Genomic DNA, 15,374 nt, shown 5'->3' on the forward strand with positions numbered 1-15,374 from the left:
GAGAGAGGCGCTGGATTAAAAACAACAACAAAAAAAAGGTCAGTTTGATTTACGTGTATATGTATAACCCGATATTTTATTTTCTAAAAGGTGATAAATTCTCAATCCCCACCATCTACTAGTCCACACGTTGCTTTAAATCCAGTACGGGCTGCATGTTTTTTTTCTGCTTATCGTTGCAATTTCCATCCTCTCGTCTCCGACCGTCGGCTGCAGGCTAATTAACGAGCAGCCTCCCTCCCTCCTGGCCTGGTCTATCCCAGGCTTTTCCCCTCTTTGTCCTCGTCCTTTTACCGCCCCGTCTTTTGTTGTGCGGCCACCAACCTGCCGCCGTATGCCAGTTAGCAGGTTGTGTACACATGAAGACATTAAGCTATGTACACACCTGGACGGACACTATGGCTGCTGCTGCTGCTGCTGCCGCCGTCCTTTCAAAGGAACCTGTCTCCATCTGCCATGCCTTTGTACTCCCCTTGCCATTGTGACCTGCTTCTTTTTTCTTTTCTTTTCTTTTTTTTTTTTTATTACCTATAAAGAGACAGCCTGCCGTTTGTGTGCATTCAGAGCCCGGCTGAGGCCTCACCGTGTTCTGCTCATTTGTTATTCTGCACGAGAAGTGATCAAAACTGAGGATTGATGTCATCTGATGCCAAAGTGGATTATAAAGAGGCTTATCCCTGATATTGAGCCTCCACCGAACTCTAAATCTGCTAAAACTAGATGCATAGGGACTGTGCAAAAATGATTTGCTCAATATCAAACTAAGCCCTAAAGGGGCAGCATAAATATTGTTTCCACTTGACTTGGCTGCTCTCCAAGAGCTGTAAACACATTGACCTGCAATTTAGAAACGAAGTGGACTGTACCCTGAATTATTGAAAACATAAAAAGGTGCATCTTTTCTAACAAGTATTCAAGTTGCGCTTTGTTTTTGAACAGCTGTCACGTCATGTGACACATTTAGGCTAAGATATAAGGTGACAAATGATGCACAATAATGCAAGTTAAATGCCTAGAAATAATGAAGATCCACATATTTTGTTTCTCAAAGCTCTCAGTTATCCTGTTAGACTCTGAATGCACCTTATGATCTGTGTGAAACAATGTGTTTTTCCCCCCTTTCAAACTTATAATCGTGTACAACACCACAGAAGAAGATGAGAGCAGCTTTTGTTTTATAAATGTGGTAAAAAACCAACTCTCCGTCCCCCAGGTGTAACTAAAGGCGGCTCACTCGGGATTGGACGACACGCAGAGGCCCCATTTTGCCGTCAGCATGGCTGTGAACATGATGCCAGCTCCCGCCATTTGGCCGGGGGAAGAGCAACCGTCGCTGCTGGATCAGGAGGGCTCTCTGTCGAGCCAAGCCCCCATCTCTGTGCCCTGCCCACCGGCGAGAGGTGAAGAGCTCCTCCACAGCAGCAGCAGCAGCCCGGCCAGCACGAGGCCCCCGCGGAGCAAATCCAAAGGAGAGCTAGTGATTGTCATCAACGAGAAGCTGAAGAACAGTAAGTTTGACCTCATGCTGAGGCAGCGGGCGGGCAGGCAGGCGGGCGGGCGGGTGGTTGGGTGGGTGGATGGAGGCTGGGTCACGCGGCTGCTTAGTCAGCTCACTCAGGGAAAGTCGAGTTCAGTGCATGAATGAACTCCTGGGAGAGCACGCACGCGCACCTCTTCCACCGTTTCAAAATCTCCTCCGTCCTTTTCCGCCCTTCATGCGTAGGTAACGGGATCCACTCGGTGTCTGCAGACAGCACCTCTCCAGTCATCTCCTCTCCTCCCAGAAGACAACACTCCATCTCTTACCCTCACCACGGCAAGACCAGGAAGGGGAGCAGGGCGAGCTCCATCGGCTACACCGCCTTCTCGCCCAGGCCGTCGCTTTCCCGCCACTCCAGCATCGCCACCAACCCTCCCTTGGACCGGACCAAGGTCAAAGACTACCTCCTCCTGTCTGTGCTGGCATGCTTCTGCCCCGTCTGGCCCATCAACATTGTCGGATTCGTCTACTCCATCATGGTAAGATGGGGCAATGTTTTGTTGTATCTTTTGTTAAATACTCACTTCTGGCAGACTGATGCTAACAGATAATCTTCTCCTTCAGTCTAAGAACAGTCTGGAGCAGGGAAACCTGGACGGCGCCGTGCGTCTGGGACGCGTGGCCAAGATGCTCTCCATGGTCTCACTAATAGGAGGGACGGTCATTATCATCGCCTGCATTGTCAACCTGGCCAGTGAGTGTCCCAAATCTGACCTTTAAACCCTAACCTCACCTTTTTTTTACCTCCTGTGTAGTCATGCACAGCTGACTCTGTCCTCTGAACTCTTTTTTTTCTTCTTGTGAACTAAAGATTTTACTCTGGCGCGAAAAAAAAAACCCAAACTGCTATTGTCACTGTTGATTCCATCGTATTATATAATATTTAGCTCTATTAGCACAATCTGACCGTGATATTATTACCGTCCGTGTTTGCACAATATTGCACTAGTCGCAAAGCCTGCACGCGTCTTTCGACACTGCTGCACTTTAGGAACTATGTCAGAGCTACGCAAAGCTCGGAAACATATCGAGCGCTTTTGCATCAGACTGAGATCTACGTTTTCTCGACGTGATCCTCCACGTTTGCACGGTTAGGCTTCCAGCTGTAACGACTGCATGCCTCACAGTTTGCCGTGTGTGTATCCGTAGAAGTCCGCTGTGTGTTTGCTTGTACAAAATGTGAAGACTTGCTGTTCCTTGTATGTACATGATGTATGCCAGCGCTGTTTACAAGCTCGCAAGTTGAATAAATCTATTGTGACTTTCAAATAAAGGGATTCTGATAACAGATCAGTGATGACTTCAGTGACTTTTAAAGAAAGGGACCAGTGTATTTGTCATGTACAGTATGCCAATGTATGCACGAAGTGTCAGCAAGTTAAATGCATTTCGGATCAGTTCAAGCAGTACGTTGCCTCTGAATGCACATGGCTTCAGCCTGTTGGGTCTCATTAAGCCAAGAGATATCCTAATTAGCTCAATGACTGGAAGAACAATTGTCGACACAACTTGAGTTTAAGAGCTCTGGGACTCGGCAAACCTTGTTTTTCCTCATTATGTAACTGTCCTCTGTGGCCTGTGAAAGTTTATACATCCATATTAGCTTGCAAGATATATAGCTGTGACTAATACGCTTCCTTTTCTTTTTTTAGTAAATGTGAAAACCTGAGTTTCATCCCAGGATGAAACCGGATAAGACAACTGACCGTCTGGCCCGCACCTGCACCAACCATCTTTACCGCCTAGTCATTACCTGGATGTGTGACAAATATGCACCCCGATATACAGCGCTTACTTATATTTCTCTAATCTATATAAATCCCTTTTTGCTAATGAAAGAAAGTAAAGTATGCAAACGCTGCTGCACAGTCTGGGGATGGGGAGGGGGGAGAGGTCCGTGTGGTGTTTGATGGACAAGGGGTTAGGCAGACTAATCAGTCCCTTCGTATTCTGGCCAAACAGTTCCCAACGATTCTTAAGATACTTTCCGGGAATCCAATCACCGCCCCGAAGAACTTGTGGACTGGAAATCAGGGGGAGCAGTTGGAAGGATTGTCAGCTCCACATGCAGGTCTCAACAAAATGTCCGCCAAGTCCACCCTTCACTGCACCAACAACAGGACGCATCGGCTTGCCGCTAAATCCCCACAGACGGAGAGGCTCTGGGATTTGTGTTGCACTGGAGTCACGCAGCAGAAATTCATCCACTTCCCCCGCAGAGAAGAAAACACCTTCAATCACAGTTTGTCCTCTTGTTTCTGACTGCTGTCCTCTGTGGCTCTCGTGACGCCCCACATCTTGTGTTTTGAGAGCGAGCGCTCGAGAGAGAGAGAGAGGATGAAAGGACAGGCTTTCCAAGGACTAGCTACGGGTGCTAATATGGAGGGGATTATGGAAAGAAGGCACAGCCGTCACCACTGCAAGAGAACACGTGCCAAATGAAAGAATCTAGAGGGAGAGTTTCCTGCTTTTGTAAAAACCCAACTCTGAATTGCCGCAGGGAGGAATGTCAAATTTTACCCCTCCTGCAACTTTACTGTATGTCCACACACTGACCACTGTGAGTCTGGAAAGGGTTGACAGAAAAAAAGAAACCCACTGTAGCAAGAAACATTCATTTTCCAGTGAAGCCAATGCATCATCTACCTTTTGATAATGTTTGTAAAAGATTTTGAAACAGGTTCAGTGCTTGTTGGAGTGCTGTGCCGCAGTGGTGGTATTATCATGTGCGTTTGAGGCGTCGCTATTTGGTTAACAAATGAAATAGCTTGTGATTGCAGCCAAAAGACATGTCTGCTCCCACAGGAAGCTTTCACACCAGATTGTGGCGTTCGTGTCTCCTTGACAAAGCCCTTAATAGCTCATTTCAATGTGTCAGCTTTATATGCCGTGTTTGTTGTTTGTTGATTTATTAAACTCTGGTTCGGGGGATGATTTTCATGGGCGAGTGATAAGAGTAGCAGGGTGATAGCAATAGTAAGGATAGCTAATTAATGAACCTGGTTTGTTATTATTGTCATATTATCTCCTGTGTGTCCTTCTAACCTCTTCTAACCTTTATCTACCTGTGATTCTCACTGTGATCTGAAACCACTGGGGTTTCCTCAAGAACCAACCTTTGGTTTTGAGTCATGTACAGAAACGCCACGACTTCACGAGTCTCCTCACGAGGTCTCACCTGATTTTCTGTAAAGATTCCTTTCTTATAATCATGTAAATTTAATTGTAACCGGCAGTCGATGTATTCTGCAGATATAAACCTTAATATTGTGATAATCCTCTCGTTGATATTGAGTTAAGTAGTTAGCCGCAGAAACTGTACTCCCACCGGGGCTTCTGTAATCTTTGTGGTTTATCGGCATGTTGTGGATTATTTTTTATTTATTTATTTTTATTAATGTACAATGATAGAAAATTGCAAAGATAAGCTGGCACTTGGAATATTATAACTTCTGCAGCACATTCGTAATAAAGACACAATGCATGTAATGTGGTACGGCTGTTGTTTTGTAGAGATAAAGAGCACCAGCAGCGGCAGCAGCAGCAGTGCAAAGCAATTTTTGCGGAAGAGAATTGAGTGTCAAAGGGAGCTCATCTCCAGCCACCTTGGAGAGACTGTGTTTTCTAATTTAGTAAATGAGAGAGAGGGAGAGCATGAATGTGCATCTCTGTGCCGTGGTAATGTTGCAAGCTGCAGGGATGGGAAGCGCCTGCTGTTGTCAGGCAGCGGAGCGGAGACAGCAAGAAGAGCACGCCGTTGAAGGGAGAGGCCCCGGGGCCAAGGAGGTACTCTGTATGACGAGCTGTAATGAGAAGTTAAGCCTCATGGTGACTTCCAACAAAATCAAAGCGAAATATCCCTCATTATGTTCTCTCTGGGCTTTTAAACTCTTAAAGAGACATTTACCAGTGGACGCTCAGGCTGCCCTCTTTTGTTCAGAACAAGGGCAAAAAATTGGCTAAAAAGAAACAGTTCAGCACATTCTCTACTGACCATATTACACGAAAAAAGTAAAGTAATCGATAAGTCAGGACAGGAAGCTAGCTAGCAGCAGCTTAACGACTCATTAACACTTCAAGGAGCCTTGCAACCATGCTAGCTAGCTTTAAATGCTAAATGCTAATGGAAGCGCGCTAACACAGAAAAAGGTTAATGTTTAGCAGGCGCTAGCATGCGAACACTTTCTAATTAACTCTCAAGTTTAACTGAGGATGATGTTAGTGGTCTGCAGGTGTTTGGACGTGAAATAAAATACCAGAAAAACTGACATTTGGCTGATGGTGGCGCTAAAGGAAAAAATGAAGGATAGCTGTTAAGAATTCATCCGCAGGGAAACATGAATACTGTGATGGAAGAAGTTTTCTCCTTTACTCAAGTAAAAAGCAACTAAAATACACTCCAGTTAAAGTCTTTATTTTATTTTACATTTTAAACTCCTCATTAAAGTAAAAGTAGCAACACCACAAATAAAATGCACACATAGCCTATATATCTATACGTATACATATATCCGCAAATCAACCAACATTTCCTAAAAATGTCAACCATGACCAAAAATGTTCCTGTCTCTCAAACATTGCAACTTCCTAACTTGTTTTATAGTATAGTATTGTAGTTTTGGGGTTTCATACTAGTCTGACCTTTTGGTTCTGATGGCAGTTCTTGTTTTTTTGATGTTTTGCCGACTAAATAATCAGTCGAATGAAAATTATCTTTAGTAACAGACAGACATCTTACGTTACAGCAATCACAATTGCTTAGACAAAGGCTATAATCTGTAAGTATGCTGGCGATAGTAAATGTTATATTGTGTTTGAAAGCGATGCATCACTCCCAGTGTCCCAGCTCAATACATACAAAGTAAACTTGGTTATATTCAGTTTAGAAAATCATGCATGTCAGTGTTTCTAAAAGCAATGTCCTGACCTTAAAAATGACAAAAAAAATCCCACTCGCACAAAAATGTGACAACAGCAAATCCCCCATCACCACTGTCAACTTTTCGACAGCTCAAGTTATTTTGCTTTGTACTCAGCTAATTTAGCAGCAGGTCTTTGGTACAGTACTGCCGGGGAGGAGATCAGTGTACCAGACAGAGTCACATCCAGATGCAGTAAGTGGGTCAGGGATTATCCAGCTGGGTCACATAAACACTGAGGCTGTGAGTCAGCTTGGCAGCGTTCAGATGCATCGTGATCATTCTGTCAGTCTGCATAGGAAACAGCAGCAGATCGACATACAGTACACTGACCGGTGGCGACGCTGTTCCCTTACTGCCTGCTTGATCTGAACTGCTGCTAAAAATAATCTCCATGAGTGGAGATGAATGCTTGCTTTCGGAAGTGGGTTTAGTAGTTTTTGAAATCCAGGAAGTGAAATACACTTCTGTACTTGTAAATTCAATGACACATCAAACAATCAGTCTGCTGGTGTCAACACATGCATTCAGTTTCTATGAGGGCTGATTGCTTTCGCTGACAATGACTTATATCTGATACATGTTGACTGAAGAAACATTTCACTGTTGTCATAAACTGTGCTTAGACCTTGTAACAGCACAATGAGCTTTATTTGCGAAGTATATATTCACATGCATGGAATTTGTTTGCATTTAGCCCTTGCATTTGTACATATACACAATACAAAGACCCGAAAACCTGGAATTCATCATTAATCTGATCATTTACACCCAGTTAAATTAACTTTCATCATGTTTCTTCTGCTCAGATGTTTTGTTATTTCCCTCCAGTCACTATTAATAGTTAATGCAACACATCTACAGTGAATGATTCTTCACAAAGTGCCACACATCAGATGCCTCCAAAACGACACACAAATCAATTATTAATGTTTTTTTACTCATGTATATTAGCGGCCTTAATCTAACAGCATTCAGTATGTACCACATAACAAGAAGAATTAACCACATTCCCATGAGCAATAACACAGAAACTTCAAGACATAAAACTTATTCATTATTTAAAACAATTACACAACATCAAACATTTTTTCAGTTTGTGGTGTGTTTGCTTTAAAGCTTGGATTGAAGGCTGTGCTTCAAAATGTCTTGTTTGGGAGAACCTTTACTCAATACCCACATATTTAACATACTTGTACTTTTCTCTTTTCCTTTCTACTCCACTACATTTATAAATAGAAAGATAATCCTTTCATTCATCTCACAGTGGGGGAATTTGAAGTGTTGCAGCTTAAGGACAGTACACAAGACAAGAAAAAGACTGTATTTATGTATTAAATAAATCCAGTAATAGCTAATTAAAACAACAGTAGTTCTAAGTTTGTGGTCTACTGGGAGCAGGCTTTGTTGTACAGCCTCACAGGAGCAGGAAGGAAGGACCTGCAGTAATGCTGCTTCACACAGCGTGGGTGAAACAGTCGGCTGCTGAAGGAGCCGCCCAGTGCTGTTACAGCGCCATGGAGGGGGTAGGACTGGTTTTCCGTCAGCGATGACAGCTTGGCTTCCATCCTCCGATCACCCACCACCTCCACAGGCTCAAGAGGGCAGCCCAGAACAGAGCCGGCATTTTTCACCAGTCTCTTCAGTCTCTTCTTGTCTGCCACTGAGATGCTGCTGCTCCTTGCTGCTCCATAGTAGATGGCTGATGCCACCACCGAGTCATAGAAGCTAAGTGTCCTTAGCAGGTAGAGTTTATTTTGGCCTTTCCTATAAAGTGCCCTAGTGTGGTCAAACCAGTCCAGTCTTTTGCTCAGGTGAACACCCAGGTACTTAAAAAAGTCCACTCTCTCTATGTTCATTCCCTGGATGTTCACCGGTGTGTGTGTGTGTGTGTGTGGTGTGTGTGGTGTATGTTTCTCCCTGTGGAAATCCACCACCAGCTCCTTGGTTTTACCCACATTCAGCTGGAGGCAGTTTTCCTGGCACCAGAATACAAAGTCTTGGATGAGTCCTCTGTATTCTCCATCTTCCCCATCCTGGATGAGGCCGGCTACTGCAGAGTCATCTGAGAATTTCTGCAGATGACAGCTGGTTGGGAGGTGTCTAAAGTCAGCAGTGTACAGGGACAAGAGGAAGGGAACCAGGACAGTTCCCTGAGGGGCTCCAGTGCTGCAGACGACCACATCAGACACACAGCCTCGTGTCCTCACATACTGCGGTCTGTTGGTCAGGTAGTTCAATAACCAGGATGTGAGGTGGTGGCCCACTCCCTTGTGCACCAGCTTGTCCCTCAGTATGGCAGGCTGGATGACATTGAAAGCACTGGAAAAATCAAAGAACGTGATTCTCACAGGGCTCCCAGTCTTCTCCAGGTGAGAGAGAGCTCTTTCCAGGAGGTAAATGACAGCATCATCCACTCCACTGGTGGGCTGGCTCACCAGAGGGTGCAGATGGGCAAGGATCAGCCTCTCCAGCATCTTCGTCAAGTGAAAGGAACACAAATATAGAAGCCTGGCACTGGTGCCATCTGGACCCGCAGCTTTCCCGGCCTTAAACCTTCCAAGCTCTCTCTCTTCACCTGATGTTTATGGAGGGACAGTCTGGTGCCGGGGAGCTGAGCGCTGGTGGTTACTGGTGAGGAGTTAATGGTGGGTCTGAGGACACAGACAGGGAGAGCAGTGAAGGTGCAGGGTGGTTCTGTGCTGTGTGTTGTCTGAGGAAGGCTAGAGGCGGGAGTGGAGCAGGTCACAGTGGGTGACAAAAAGTAATTAGTTGATAAATTAATCAGTCAGTTGACAGACCAGTCTTTGCCTAAGTGTGTTTCCTGGTTTGAAATAAACTGAAATACGGTGATTTCTGAAAATTCTCCTGAGTTTCTCGGACACTCCGGCCACGTAGGTGATGACGATGTTTTTCCTTTTGTTGCTCTCCTCCTCTCTGTCCTTTTTGGGGTATCTTTTTGAGCCTTTTACAAAGGCCCAGTTGGGATATCCACATGTCTTAAGTGCCCGTTTAATGTGTTTTTGCTCCTTCTCCTTGCCATCCGGTCTTGTGGGTACAGTCTGTGCTCTGTGCTGGAGCGTTCTGATGACCCCTAGTTTGTGCTCCAGGGGGTGGTGGGAATCAAATAATAAGTGCTGATCAGTGGGGGTGGGTTTTCTATACACTTCAATGTTGAGGCTTCGGTCTTCTTCCACATGCACCAGACAGTCCAGGAAAGCCAGACTACCTCCGCTGATGTCCTCCCGAGTGAACTTGATGTTGCTGTCCACTGCATTGATGTGCTGTGTGAAAGATTCCACTTCCTGCGTCTTGATTTTAACCCAAGTGTCGTCCACGTACCTGAACCAGTGGGTGGGGGTGTTACCTGTGAAAGAGTTCAGGGCTCTGGTCTCGACCTCCTCCAGGGAGGGTAACACTGGTGACCCCATTGCAGAGCCGTGTTTTTGCCTGTAGAATCCTCCATTAAATTGGAAATAGGTGGTCGTCAGGCACAGATCGAGTAACACGCAGAGTTGGTCTGGGGTGAGGGTGGTCCTACCAGCTAAGGAGTCATCTTTTTGTAGTCTTTCCCTTACTACTCCTGTGGCTTCTCCGGTGGGGATACACGTGAAGAGGGAAGTTACATTACAGGATATGATGGTTTCCTCTGGACCCAGTGTGATGTTGCTAAGAAGAAGCTACTCGGATGAGTGGTGAAACGTCTTCTCTAAAAATCTACATGTCCAGTTGCCTTTTTTGAACCTTTTTTGGATATACCATGACCTGGATGACTGAGAACCTTCACAGACAGTCTCTCAATCTCAGACTGTATACAATTCAGCTGCCAGGCTTTCAACCAGAACCAGGTAAAGGGATCATATCAGTCCTTCAGTGGCTCCCAGTCTGACTCGGATTATCTCAGGTGCATGATCTTGATGAGTCGGATAGATAAAATGAAGATGATTGATACGATTTTGAGTTTTTGTTTCATTTATTCATATACTTATGAATTTATGAATTTATAATTTATTTAATGAACTAAAATATGTACGTGGAAGTCTACGATATGTTGTGTTTCCTGTGGAATATCTGTCTGCACCCCTGAAAGGCTGATGGCTCCATGGGCTCATCCATGTTTGTAGTTTGGGTCCTGGTCTCTTGCTGAGACTGAAATAGCTTGCCTAGAAACAGACAGTTGCTTGTTTGGCATCCATTTGTTCAGAAAAACTTTTTATTTTGCACCTACAGCATTAATTGCACTGATTATGTGCCATGCTTTGCACTTTTCTGGACAGGTGACACCACTGCTCATACTCATAAATAAATATTTTTATTAACTGGACTACATTCAGTACAGTTAAGTAAGACTTACTTTCTTTTAGCTGCTTGTAAGTGTCTTATTCTCTTTCATTTCTACATAATGTCACCAAATTGCAGTGGTTTGTTGTTTGTATACAAGGCCATTGCCCTTACTATTGGGCGTTTTCTGATATGAATTAGAGTAAAGCACTAAGCACTGAGGTGCTTGGCATTCTCTGTTGGGAACTGAATATGCTCCAGCAAAGATATGCCGAGTCAATCAAATTATTCAGGCAGGGTTTCTGCAGTGATGGCCATGTCAGCCTAATCGTCATCATATTTTAGACAGATTAAAGGGGATTTTATTGGACATTATATTTGTATTCGTGAGTAAAATTACTAATCATGTAGTTGTCAGTATATTCAAACATAAACAAACTGGTATCCATAGAAACAACAAGATCATGTGATAGAATGGAGTTACCTCATGACATCACAAGTGATGTCATACGTGGCTTTGATCTAAGTGGCTTTGATGTTCTAAACCTTTAACTAGAACTAGAGCCCAGATAGACACTCACCCATTTACTTCACAGACAATCTCTCTCTGTCTGTCTCTCTCTCTGTCTTTCTCTCTGTCTGTCTCTCTCTGTCTCTGTCTCTGTCTGTCTCTGTCTGTCTCTCTGTCTATCTCTCTGTCTCAGTCTCTCTGTCTCTGTCTCTCTGTCTCTGTCTCTGTGTATGTCTCTGTGTATGTCTCTGTCTCTGTCTCTGTCCCTGTCTCTCGTATATTTGTGAGATTTACCAGTTGAAATCAAGTCTCGATCCTCAAACATCTCTTTGAAGAGAGACGTTTGGGGTCAAGACTTGATTTCCCATTTTGGAAGTGAGGGTGAGACGTCCACACTCTCACTTCCGAGATGTAAACTCACAAACATACGATTTCTCTGTCTCTGTCTCTTGTATATTTGTGAGACTTACCAGTTGAAATCAAGTCTCGATCCTCAAACATCTCTTTGAAGAGAGACGTTTGGGGTCAAGACTTGATTTCACATTTTGGAAGTGAGGGTGAGACGTCCACACTCTCACTTCCTAGATGTAAACTGGAAACCTCACAAACATACGATTTCTCTGTCTCTCTCTCTGTCTCTGTCTGTCTCTGTGTCTGTCTCTGTGTCTGTCTCTGTGTCTGTCTCTGTCTGTCTCTGTCTGTCTCTGTCTGTCTTTGTGTCTGTGTCTGTGTCTGTGTCTGTGTCTGTCTGTCTCTCTGTCTCTGTCTGTCTCTCTCTGTCTCTGTCTCTCGTATATTTGTGAGATTTACCAGTTGAAATCAAGTCTCGATCCTCAAACATCTCTTTGAAGAGAGACGTTTGGGGTCAAGACTTGATTTCACATTCTGGAAGTGAGGGTGAGACGTCCACACTCTCACTTCCTGATGTAAACTGGAAACCTCACAAACATACGATTTCTCTGTTTCTGTTTCTCATATATTTGTGAGATTTACCAGTTGAAATCAAGTCTCGATCCTCAAACATCTCTTTGAAGAGAGACGTTTGGGGTCAAGACTTGATTTCATATTTTGGAAGTGAGGGTGAGATGTCCACACTCTCACTTCCGAGATGTAAACTCACAAACATACGATTTCTCTGTCTCTGTCTCTTGTATATTTGTGAGACTTACCAGTTGAAATCAAGTCTCGATCCTCAAACATCTCTTTGAAGAGAGACGTTTGGGGTCAAGACTTGATTTCACATTCTGGAAGTGAGGGTGAGACGTCCACACTCTCACTTCCTAGATGTAAACTGGAAACCTTACAAACATATGATTTCTCTCTCCCTCTCCCTCTCCCTTTCCCTCTCACTCTCCCCTTCTCTCTCTCCCTCTCCCTCTCTCCCTCCCTCTCTCCCCCGCTCCCCCTCCCTCTCTCTCTCTCTCTCTCCCTCCCCCTCTCCCTCTCCTCCTCTCTCTCTCCCTCTCTCCCTCTCTCTCTCTCCCTCCCCTTCCCTCTCCCCCTCCCCCCTCCACCTCTCCCTCTCCCCCTCTCTCTCTCCCTCTCTCCCCCTCCCTCCCTCTCTCTCCCTCCTTCCCCTCCCTCTCGCTCTCTCTCCCCCCCTCCACATCTCCCTCTCCCCCCCTCTCTCTCACTCTCTCCCTCTCCCTCTTCATCTCCCCCCCAAATATCTCTTTGAAGAGAGATGTTTGAGGGTTAAAACTTGATATCACACTTGGAAAGGGACACCAAAACATCCTCACGTCTCTGGTGCAAACAGGAACCACCAATATCCAAGTACTCTCTACCACACACACACACCCAGCCGTCCGTGGAGAGGGGATCTCTCTTTGAATTGCCTTTCCCGAGGTTTCTTCCCCTGACCCCTGGGTCACTCTGAGGTTAAGGGGGAGTTTTTCCTCGTCTTCTTAGAGAGCTTGGGCTGGGTCACTGATCTGGATCTGTAAGGCACACTGATTGAAACACCTTCATTTGTACCAATGGAAAACACCAAAGAAAAAAACCTAAATAATAAAAAACAAAAAAACAAATATATATCTGTACTACTACTTGTTTGATTGTTGACTGATGTTCAGTTTTATATGAGTTGTTTGTTTCATGTGTAAACCTGTGAACAAGCACAAGAATTAGATTTGTATAATGTTTTAATTATTATTATTATTGTTATCATCAGTATTGTAATCATTTCATGTCGACCTTTCTTAGAAACTCAGGACCAAAACTGTAAAGTCTATAAAGTGAAACAAGTGAAGGGTTACGTAAAGATCTGCATAGCTTTTTTTAAAGAAGATTTATTTTTTTATTATTCCAGTCCATTTGTAACATATTCCAACTTCATTAAGTTATCAAACGTACATGCAGTTGAGGGAACTGACATATTTGTCAGTAGTGTTCCACATGTTTACTCTCAAGTCACATCTAACTGTATTTGGAACATCGTCCTTGGACACACTTAAAGAGTCAGACCACCTAAATCACAAAAAAAGAGATTTATGCACTTAACTACTCATGAACTCACTACTGATATGTAGAATTAAATGTTTTATTTTTATATTTTGTAGCTTTAACTAATTGTTGATTTTATCACCATCTCCTAATTATATACAGTACATTCAGTTTCCTAACTAAAGCGAATGACTTCTAATACAGCCGTTCAGCAACACGTCCACCCTTCGTTTAGTTGAAAATGCTTCAACGGAGTTCAAGTATGCGACCATTTTAACAACTCACGGGTGTTTCCATTATTTTGTCCACCCTATTCACATCGGTGAGGCTGTGCTGCAGACAACGTTAATTTCTCTCTAAAGTGTGACTTTTCATGAAGGAGGATTTATTGCAGGTCTGTTCTTTTAGGCTGCATCAGCAATTAAGTGCCTACTTACTATCAGCATGCACACATGCCTACATATATGTTAGACAGAAACTGTATATTTTTATTATGTTTTGATAGACCTCAATGAAAAGTTTAGAGGTGCTTTAGTTACATACAAAATCGAATCCATGTGGGGATGTTCACTTGTTGCTAAAAATCAGTTTAGCAAGTGGCTGCTACAAAAAGACAGAGTCACCATATTAGGGTGTCCTTAGGTGTTTAGTAAATCCTGCTAACAATAGCACAGAATTAGAGCTACTTTCTACCAAAGAAATGGGTGTCTGGTTTGACACCAAGGTACGGTTTGAGTCCCACATAACTGAGATAGTCCAATCCATTTTCTTTCTTTTTTCCTTTTACCATCTCAGAGACCTTTCCAAGATCCGTCCCCTTTTATCCTTTAATGACACAGCGACTATTTTAGAGGCACCCAGATAGACTGGAGGCACCCACCAGTCCCCTAGAACTGAAGAAGCTACTCGGATGAGTGGTGAAACATCTTCTCTAAAAATCTACAAGTCCAGTTGCCTTTTTTTGAAACTTTTTTGGATATACCATGACCTGGATGACTGAGAACCTTCACAGACATATGTCAGTTGACAGAGACACTAATGTCTCAACTGGTATGATGACAAATAAAAACAAAATAATAATGGAATGATACTTTTTTAATTGTAGTTTCAGTGAATACTTTTTTAACTGCTGCTGCTTGGTTTAGGAATCTACTTTTTCCAATAAGAACAGACTCAGGGAGGAGCCAGGCCCATCTCAGGGTCATGTATGACAGACACCCAGTCAGGAGGGACATCATTCCAGGGTCATGGAGGACAAAATGATGCGTACACACACCACACACACACACATGTCCTCCATACCAACAGGAGTAAAAATGTTACAAGCGCTTAGTGTGTAGTATACACTCTGTGTCTCTATACTGCATATTTTTGGTATTTTCATAGTTTCCTTGTCATCCGTTGCTTGTCAGTGTGTCCAGTACAAAGAACATTTATTTGTTCATCTGGAGAATATCCCAGCTCTCATGGGGTGAGAGGCGGGGTACACCCTGGACAGGTCTCCAGTCTATCTGGCCCTCAACATTTTTAGGGCGTGACAGAGTGCTTTTTTTTTTTTTTTTTTTTTTTTTTACAGTGTAGTCTGGTTTGAACAGATAATAGCCTCCTAAATATTCCATTAATGAGCACAAGAAGAGTATTACACTACAGCTCCATTTCCAGCACTCAGCATCCTCCT

The 15,374-nt window shown here is 43.8% G+C and overlaps 1 protein-coding gene across 1 annotated transcript; it reads left to right on the forward strand.

Moving 5' to 3' along the window:
- Nucleotides 1–1,276: 1,276 nt before the first annotated feature.
- On the forward strand, nucleotides 1,277–4,866 carry prrt2 (proline-rich transmembrane protein 2; the record flags this gene model as incomplete). Its single annotated transcript, XM_084566931.1, has 4 exons — nucleotides 1,277–1,508; nucleotides 1,724–2,019; nucleotides 2,105–2,234; nucleotides 3,193–4,866. The coding sequence occupies 4 exons, from the start codon at nucleotides 1,277–1,279 to the stop codon at nucleotides 3,207–3,209; spliced, it is 675 nt and encodes a 224-aa protein (XP_084423057.1). The 3' UTR covers nucleotides 3,210–4,866.
- Between the last annotated feature and the right edge of the window lie 10,508 nt (nucleotides 4,867–15,374).

Source organism: Chelon labrosus (assembly GCF_963514085.1).
Source record: "Chelon labrosus genome assembly, chromosome: 19".
NCBI classification, from domain to species: Eukaryota; Metazoa; Chordata; class Actinopteri; order Mugiliformes; family Mugilidae; genus Chelon; species Chelon labrosus.